The sequence below is a fragment of the Musca autumnalis genome, unplaced genomic scaffold (assembly GCF_047663935.1).
Source record: "Musca autumnalis isolate F117 unplaced genomic scaffold, ASM4766393v1 scaffold_3, whole genome shotgun sequence".
Lineage (NCBI taxonomy): Eukaryota > Metazoa > Arthropoda > Insecta > Diptera > Muscidae > Musca > Musca autumnalis.
In genome coordinates, this window is record NW_027411866.1 from 224,114,905 (window position 1) to 224,124,690 (window position 9,786).

Below are 9,786 nucleotides of genomic sequence, written 5' to 3' on the forward strand. Positions count from 1 at the left end.
TATCAGCCTCATTCATCACAGGCGCATATCTTCTAAACCGCGAAGAATTTTAATTTGTTCATGGAGGCAAAGTTGTAGCTCTTGTCATAAAGAATATAAATTCTGGACACATGAAATCCCCCAAACCTCATCTTCATCATCTTCTATAACTTTTTCTAGGGGTTTGACCATGTCGATTTTGACCTTGAAAATTCGGTTTGGTGGATTTCGTTTGTCCAGAATTGATGTTCATTATGACAAGAGCTACAACTTTGCCTCCATGAGCAAATTAAAATTCTTCGCGGTTTAGGAGATATGTGCCTGCCAAAATGCTCACTTTTGACTTAATTTTTCAAGTATATTTTTGATGTCCTTTTTATCCTGGAATGCAATAATTTATAATTATTATATAAATCCTATACTCTCCTCTTTAATATGACACCAATACCAGCATCGTACGACGATTACAAAACGATGAGAAAACGAAAAATTAAAAATACCATTATACTCCATTTTGCCTATACTTTCAAACGTATACAGTCCGGTTCAAGTCTAACAAAATATGTTGCAAAAAATTCGAATCAACCGGCCAAAATTGGCTTATAGTCCGGTCAAAATAGACATGCGTATAAGGCGGAAATAGCAAAAATTCCCACAAAGCTGAATTTTGGTGGAGAGCTAGGGTTGGCCATTAGAAGCAACGTCCTAAAAGACCCCATCGATCCCATGTGTGCAAAACAAGTTATTCGGGGTCAAAGGTCATTTTTGGAGGAATTATTCAGTTTTTTTAATTTTTCTCAAAAACGGTAAGACTTAGCAAAAGCCGGCTAAAGTAAAAGTTGTAGATTCAATAATTGTCTACAAGAGTGGTCTTATGATTCTTAAAAAAGACTTACGATTTTCGATATATCCGATCTAAAGGTCAAATAAAAAATTAGCCGCGTAAGTACATTGTGAGGCGAACCGGTTAAAGTAACGACACTATGTGTTAGATACTTCCGTAAGCTATCAATAGAACCGGGTCTAACCCGGTTTTTAAATTTGGCCTTTCTGGTCGAATAACCGGTGAACCGGATCCGCAACCGTTGAAGATTATACATTTCCGTAATCAGCGCAACAATCCCTACCTTCGGACAAAACTTGAAAAGAATCGGAGAGTTTTCGTTGGGGTCGTTCCCGTTGGGCTTTCGATTATACATGTGGGTTAAATGGGCTATTTTGCATAAAATGACTCTAACATTGAATAACTCTACTAAACACGCTCCGATTTTTTTGGATTTTTTTTAGAAGATAGCTATAATTTCGCTCTTCAAGAAAATATATTTTTTTGGGGGACAGACCCGATAACTTCGCTTATTTTAGCCGGTTCGTCTGAATATGTGCATATTTCCCTTATAAGTGCATAAAAATCATGTGTTTTTAGAACAGCTATATCTCAAGAATGGTTCCTTCTAGGAAAAAAATTATAAAGATCACACTTGTAGAAAATTTGTCTGTCTACAATATTTACTTTTGTCACTTTTTGATTAGATCAACCGTTTTCAAAAAATAAATCCGAAAACCTAAAAACCCTTAAAATTTGACCTTTGACCACGAATAATTTTTTTTTGCACACATGGGATCGATGGGGACTTTTAGGACATTGCTTCTAATGGCAAACCCTAGCTCTCCACCAAAATTCAGCTCTGTGGGAATTTTTTGCTATTTTAATGTCTATTTTGACCGGACTATTAGATAAAAGTGTTCAAAGGCAAGAAACTTCTTCATGTAAATTGAAAAAAAAATTTAAAAATGTTTTTCTCGAAATGCCATTTATGAAAGCGGTTCCCACTGTAGCTCAAAAAATGGATAATCCGATATTCATATGTTTTTTTAATGACAAGATTATTATGTTCTTAATGACCCCTCAAAAATATATGCTGATCGGATTATTCGTTGTCCAGTTACTTATTTCATATGCGCATATTTGGCGGAAAACTATATTAGTTTTCGTGCGCACCAGCCAGCCAGACAGACAGACGGACAGACATTGCTAAATCGACTCCAAATTGTCTGAAACGTATTTCGTCCAAACACATTTGGTGTCTAAAACCATTATTTCGATGAGGCACATTTTGTTCGTATGAAAGTGTATATACCCTCGTTAGCATAAATGCTGAGGGTATAATAAAGTTGGGATAGATTAGCGCCTTTGCTCTGAACGTCTTAATTAATACAGATCAATTTTGTTGAAACACATTTATGTGCATCGTCAGTACAACTCCTGCCTGTAGTGGACTGCCCAAAAGTGGAAAAAGGTATGCATTACCGACTATTCCAATATCTCTGTTGTTTGACCACCTATGACAACCTACTTCACATAGTTGTAAAAGCAAAATTTTCTACTTTCCTTGCCAGGTTTTGCTTTCGATATACCTCTTACAGAAGAGAGATATTCGCTTTGATATAAAACGTTGGCGTTTTCTCCAAATAAGTTTTTTCACATTCCAGCCCCTGAATAATATCCGCACCAAAGTCAATAGGCTTTTTCCTCTGTATGACCGCCATTAACCCGCAAAATTTCGTGACGACCCGATCAAAATTGCGACCTGTAGCGTGATTAAAAGAAATGGTAAAATGGGATGTATTACCGACTATTGCAATACCTCCGTTATTTGGCCACCTACGCCAACCTACTTTGCATTATTGTAAAGATAGGATTTTCTACTTTCTTACCCAGACGTCGTTTTTGAAGGGTCCCCAACCAAAGCTGTGATATTCGTCAGTGTTATTAAAATCGCAAAAATGAAAAGTTGGGTTATATTAGAGGCTATTGCGATATCTTTGTTATTGGACCACCTACCGTTACATTGTTGCAAAGGCGATATTTTCTACTTTCATCAGCAGGTATTGCATTTGATATATCCCATATAGAAGCGGAGATATTCGCTTTGAAATAAAACTTTGACGCTTTCTCCAAATAAGTTTTTGCCCATTCCGACCCCTGAATATTATCCGACCATCACCAAAATCAATATGCTTCTTCCCCTCCCAGACCTTCATCAACACCCAACATTTGGTGGCTATCGGATTAAAATTGCGACCTGTAGCGTTATTACAAGGTTTAGATGGACAGACGGACGGACGGACACACATAGTCTGATCGACTCAGCTCGTCGAGACATTCATTTTGGTATATATATATGTATGTGTCTACGACAATTATTTCGACGCGTTACAAACTTTTTGGCCAAAACCAACTTATAAAACCTCCCCACATAATAGTGTAGGGGTTAAAAATTCCGAAAATAGCTTAAGGTGTGACCTTTCAGATAAAAAAAAGCATATAAAAACGTTAGATGAGAGAAGTCTCCCCTGTCCCGTCTGGGATGTTTGTGGAACAATTATAAAAACGTTAGATAGTTCTCTTGTAAAAAATCATGAGAGAATGTTTTTGTTGTTGAAAATTATTTACGCCAACTTCCTTTGCATCAATGTAAACTTGATATATTCTACTTTCATTGATAGCCAGCTCTTCGAGGCTATCGTTATACTCTTACCCCCATTATTACAAGTCTTCTTTGGTTATATTTTGGATTTACCGACTAGATTTATAGCGTTCCGGTTAACTTAAAGTTAAACGTGATGATTGAATTCCAAGGGGGAGCTTCTTGGTATTAACATTCAATGGTTTATTTTGCGTTTTCAAATTCATCAGATAGTAAAAGAACACATATAATAATGACCCTTAGTCTTTAGGCTAATGATTTCCGATACACCCTAATGTACATTGAATAAAACGAAAGACATAAAAATAATAACAAAATATTTCTCTGGCTGTCACAAATTTTTTTCAATCCTATACTTTATAAAAACTATTGGAATAAATTCTAAAAGCATGAATCGAGTATTGTTCGCGACGATCAAATCATACAAACTTCAGTATAATCCCCGGAAAATTGCAATCAAAAACTTCTTTAGCTATTCAAATGAAATTGCGCATCCTTTGCAAAGAAAACCACCCATTTGTGCACCCAAAGAAGCCGTCAAATGCATTAAGTCTGGTGATGTGGTCTTTTGTCAAGGTGCAGCAGCAACTCCGAATGTTCTGATCTCGGCTATGGTTGAACATGCCAAAGAAAATTGCCTGAAAGATATAACAGTGTGTCATATGCATACCGAGGGTCCGGCTGCATATTGCAGCCCAGAAAATAGTGAAATATTTCGTTCCAGCTCTTACTTCATGGGTGGAAATGTACGTCAAGCTGTGGCCGAGGGGCGTGGTGATAATTATGCCATATTTCTACATGAAATCCCCTTACTGTTCTATAAGAAAATTGTACAACCAGATGTGGCATTGATCCATGTTTCACCACCAGATCGTCATGGTTTTTCGTCGTTGGGTACCAGCGTGGATTGTGTAAGGGCTGCTTTATTAAATTCCAAGAAAATCATTGCCCAAGTCAATAAGCAAATGCCAAGAACCTATGGAGATGCTTGTATTCATTCTTCCCATTTTGATGCAATGACTGAGGTGGATGTTAAACTACCACAACATGGTGGCAAACCGGGTGAGAAAGAGTTGAAAATTGGTAAGCTGGTGGCTGAGAATTTGGTTTGTGATGGCGCCACCTTGCAAATGGGCATTGGAGTTATACCCGATGCCGTGCTCAATGCCCTGCACAATCACAAGGATTTGGGTATTCATTCGGAAATGTTTGCCAATGGTGTTGTAAATTTGGTTAAAGCCGGCGCAGTCACCAATCGCTACAAGAAAATGCATCAGGGACGCATTATTGGTTCATTTCTAATTGGCGATCAGGCACTGTATGATTTTGTTCATGACAATACTTCCATTGAAATGTATGCCATTGACTATGTGAACAGTGTAAGCGTGATTAAGCAGTTGCCTCGCATGACAGCCATAAACTCGGCTATTGAGGTCGATTTAACGGGTCAAGTTTGTGCAGATTCTATTGGCACACGTTTCTTTTCCGGATTTGGTGGTCAAGTTGATTTTATACGCGGCGCCGCTGAGGGTGTTGATGGCAAGGGAGTACCTATTATAGCTTTGCCTTCTGTTACCAATAAGGGCGAGAGTAAAATTGTACCCATTCTGAAGCCGGGTGCTGGAGTTGTGACTTCTCGTGCTCATGTCCACTATGTGGTAACCGAACATGGCATTGCTTCGCTGTTTGGCAAGAATATGCGCCAACGTGCGTATGAATTGATACAAGTTGCCCATCCCGACCATCGCGAGAAATTGGAAAAGGCTGCCTGCGATCGTTTGAAGGTTATGCCTTCAAAGTGTTAAATTTATTTTGCGGCGTGAAATTTGTAAAAAAGAACCCTGTTTTGTTAATAAAAGGAATTTGTTTTTAATGTTACATTTTTGTTGTTGTAGTAGTGCATGATATGTTTATAAGGAGGGTATAAGTAAACAGCGAAATATTCGTCGGAGACCCTATGAACTGTACATTCTTCATCAGCATAAAATTATAAGTCGATATAACCACGTCCGTATGCCTGTGGAAATCAAGATACAGGTCGCAATATTTCAGAGAGAGAGAGAGAGACATTTATTTGAAAGAGATATTTGAAACAGAAAATAGAATACTCCAAGGGTATTTGGTATTGAAAACGGGCTATATCAGTCCACGTTTTGATATAGCGCCCCACAGAACGGTAACTCCCGATTGTCTGTATTTTTCCAGATTGTTGCCTCAGAATTGCACCAAAATGACTACAATTTGGTATTTAGTTTTGCTTCGAGGTACACAAATGTGTATGTATAGGTAGAACGGTACCTTCCGATTTTAAGTATTTTTATGGTTGTGCCCTCAATCGGACTGAAATGGCAGACATTTGGTATTTAGTCTTCGTTACTGGTATAAAATGGTCCATCAGAAATTTGTCGTATATGCCCACGTTTACATATAGCTTACATAGAAGAATTCCTCCGGATTATAGGTACTTTAAAGGTTGTGTGACATTTGGTATTTAGTCTTCGTTGGGGGTATAACACTTTCCACCTAAAATTAGTGGGTATTTAAAGGTTTTGGCCTCCATATACCACCGAAATGGCGGAAATTTGGTATTTATTCTTCAGGCATACAACTTTCCAGCTGAAATTGTTCGATATAGGTCCACATCTTCATAAAGCCCACAGAGAACTGTACCTCCCGATTTTAATTATTTTTAAGGACGGATGATGAGGCCCACCGAAATGGCTGAAATTTGATATTTAGCCTTCGTTGTGGATATAAGACTATCTTCGAGAACCGCACTCATACGATAAGTTTTTATGGCATCCGCGACTGCTTCTGTGTGAATTTTATTTAAACCTGCTTGACCTATCGTCTTACGTGTGGTAAACACGGTTTCTTTATCCGCAACCCAGTTAGGGACTTAAGGACTTTGTTCCTACGACTCTGCATATCGTAGGAAACTGTGGCATACGCAGACGACGTGAATATGGTGTCGAATGTGACTATAGAATAATGGGGTAGTTGGTGTTCGGAGTTCGGAGTTCTGCTACCATCGACCAGGGCATTCATCTCATTGCTCACCTCTGTTTTCAATATGTTGAAAAGAGTGGCCATAGATTTAGTGGCGACTATTTGCAAATTCCTTGCTTGGAAAAAGGTGGTAGGATCAGTCAAGCAGGAGTCCAGCCTTTCACAAATGACATCAGGGAAGGTACCTGACGCCAAGATCGTACAATCATGCCGTCTGTAGGGTGTAAAACAGTTTCAGAGATGTAAAGCAGTTTCGGAGATATCACCCCGGCTTGGACGAGCCCTCTATTTCACTATACGGGACTTGAACTTCTAGCTCCTGAGTTCCGCGTCCTATTGGCGTCCACACAGATAATTACCTCTCGAGATTTCGAAATTAACGGGGGTAGTCAGCTGAATGTCCTCAAAATAAAGCGAGCGCCACCATCACTGTTTTATCGCACGCCTTGCTCTGGTTAAGTCCTCGACAAATATGTACAGCGCTGTTGTCGTGCTGTGTTGCTTGCTTAGGTTGCCATGCTGATGATCGGCAACTAGTCTTTGCTAGGAGTAATATGAGCGAAATCAGTTAATACGATTCACATTCGCTTGCATCCTCGCCTGGCTTCTGTAGCAAGACCACCCTGCCTATTGTCCAGATTTCGGACAAGTTGTAGGAGGTATAGAAATTTGCTGAGATCATCCAGTTGTTTCAGCGTAAACATGGATATTTCATCAGGGCCCAAAGCATCGAATGATTTAGCTTTCGCCATTCGCAACATCACCCATTGCAAATTGTGGTGGTTCCTACTCGGAAGGAAATGTTATGTAATGCTTTGTTCTCTTCGCCCTGTCACTTCAGGTGTGCTCCACAAACTATCGATTGAAATAACCTGCGTACCGTCGCAAAGTGTGACGGAGGACCAACTCTTCTTCTTACAAGGGTTTCGAAATGAAATGACCGTTGCCCACAATTCACTTATTCCGGCTCCAATGAGCAACTCTTCAAATGGTTTAGCCATTTGTTCCGCTTATGCATGCCGACCAAACTGTTAACTTCCAGTGTCTGGTCCCTGACTCTAAGGCTAATGGGGTTGGCACAACGAAGCCCATTACGTTCATTTGTTAATCGTCGTCTCTGCTGGGAAATTTGGTTTCACCTCGGCTATTCGACCAGCAGATATATGGCGAACGGCTGCAGCAGTGATGATGTCTCGAAACGTCCCTTCTGGCACCCGAACCTCAGAAGGCATTGGCAGATGTTTAGTGAACTCTCTGAAACTACTCCAATTAACTTTGCCATAATTGATTAGAGTGCGGCGTTCAGAGGTAATGAAATCGGACGGTCTGCTGATGGAAGTGATTACGGGTAGATGTTCCGAACCAAGAGAAATGACGGGTCGCCATGAGACATAATTTTTCAGATCAGATGACACGATGGTTACATCTGGCTAGATGTGACACTCTCCGCTAATTCTGGTAGGGGCGTCCTCAAACTTGACTGAGGTCCTATCCTCCTACTTTACAGCGTTATTCCGTCTCCAATATTGTACCACTTCAGATGATTCAGCCACATGATCCGCTTGTGCTCGCCGACCAACATGTTAACGTCCAGTGTCAGCTCCCTGACTCTATGGTTGGCACGATGATCTTCATGCTAAACCCGTCGCCTCTGCCTGGAAATTTGATCTCACCTCGGGTATTCGACTTACAGGTATATGGCGAGCGGCTGCAGTAGTGTTAAGGTCTCCAAACGTCCTTTCTGATAGTCGAAACCGTTTAGAGGTGATGAAATCGGAATAATTATGGGGTCAGACCCAAGAGAAACGACGGGTTGCTAGGTTACGTCATTTGTCAGACCAGGTGTCACGATAGTTACATCTGGCGAACTGTGACACTCTCCGCTAATTAGCTGAGACAGCACTGTACCCCTTCGGTCATTGCTGAGGACCGAATGCCACAACTCATGTTCCCCAAGTAGAGAGAGATATGACATTCATAAAGCAGGTTAATGTTGGGCCTATAACCTTGATGTAGATGTTAAGCAAATCCATCCAGGCATGCACGATATGTCTGTATTAAACACAACTCTCTTTAGCTTGGTTTCCAGTACCGCCTCGATGCTTATATTCGTCCGACTTATCAAATCCACTGTTTTATCGGTCTTGCATTGGAGTCCATTACAATTAAACTGCAGAAAATTTTTAGGAATTGAGACAGCAACGTCTGGTGTTAAGTTCTGCGACTGCTGTTGCGGGACTGCGGCAGAATTTCGTATTCTGATGACGACTGCCGGGGACTGTGTTCACGCAACAACAGTCTCTCACATGGGCGAGTTACAGAGAAACCCCATGCACCCACTCCCGGCATCTAAAGCATTTCTTCGAGGTTTGAGTGTGGTGGATGCGGCTGTGAAAAACGGACAACATCCGGAGCATAATCCGGGTTATGCTGCTCTCAACACAGAAACCGATACAAATACATACAATTGAGGTGGCAGAAAGACGCCGACCAGTATACGGGTGTTGTGTGGTTCCGCTATCGAAGAACCCTCTACCGTGAGATTAAGTATTCACTTGTAATTTCCATCGACGTTTTCTCACAGCAACACCAGGCTTATATTAATTTTTAGATGTGTAATACGTATGTACCTTCTCTGTAAAACTTCGAACATTCCAGGTGAAGGAATCGTCGTTGCATTCTATCTGATCACATACAAGTGTCTCTAATCTGCTATGAGGTTTATAGATTCCAAACATCCTTATAATTTGTAATTAACCCTTTTAATCTCAAAAGTAGGTAATTACATACATTTTCCTAAAGTTTTAAAAAAATAAAAGAAAAAATCTGAAAAAATTTCTTTAACAGGCATTTCGAATCATCCAAGCAAATATTTTTGTTAGAAACAGAAAACTTTTCGACTTTATATTTCATTAACGTCTGTAGATATGTTTGCTTATTAACTTTTAAAGCAATAAACCCACCAGCAAACAGCGCACCAGTATTGCAAACACACCTTGCCAGAAAACTGCTAAGGTGTTAACGCAATTCTCAATGTGTGTGTAGTAGTCATTTTGCCTGTCTTACTGTGTACCAACCAACCTGTCGACATGCATGAACACAATGTAAAGTGCCACCAATTTGCACGAACCACAGGGTTTGGTGGAAGGGGGACAAACAGGGAAGCGATAAAAAAGTGGATTCTTTAAGGAGGAAGTTTTCAAGTTAAATTTGAATTAACTCAATAAAACACCAACAAAGAATATGAAAAGCTACAATAACATCAGCAACAACAACATCAAGCTCAATGAATACGGAGAACACAAACCAA

General features: G+C 40.1%; 1 protein-coding gene across 1 annotated transcript; it reads left to right on the plus strand.

The window, feature by feature from the left end:
• Positions 1-3,764: 3,764 nt before the first annotated feature.
• Positions 3,765-5,345, plus strand: LOC141397164 (succinyl-CoA:acetate/propanoyl-CoA:succinate CoA transferase-like). The gene has a single exon (XM_073973119.1). The coding sequence runs from the start codon at positions 3,857-3,859 to the stop codon at positions 5,270-5,272; it is 1,416 nt and encodes a 471-aa protein (XP_073829220.1). The 5' UTR covers positions 3,765-3,856; the 3' UTR covers positions 5,273-5,345.
• The last annotated feature ends 4,441 nt before the right edge of the window (positions 5,346-9,786 follow it).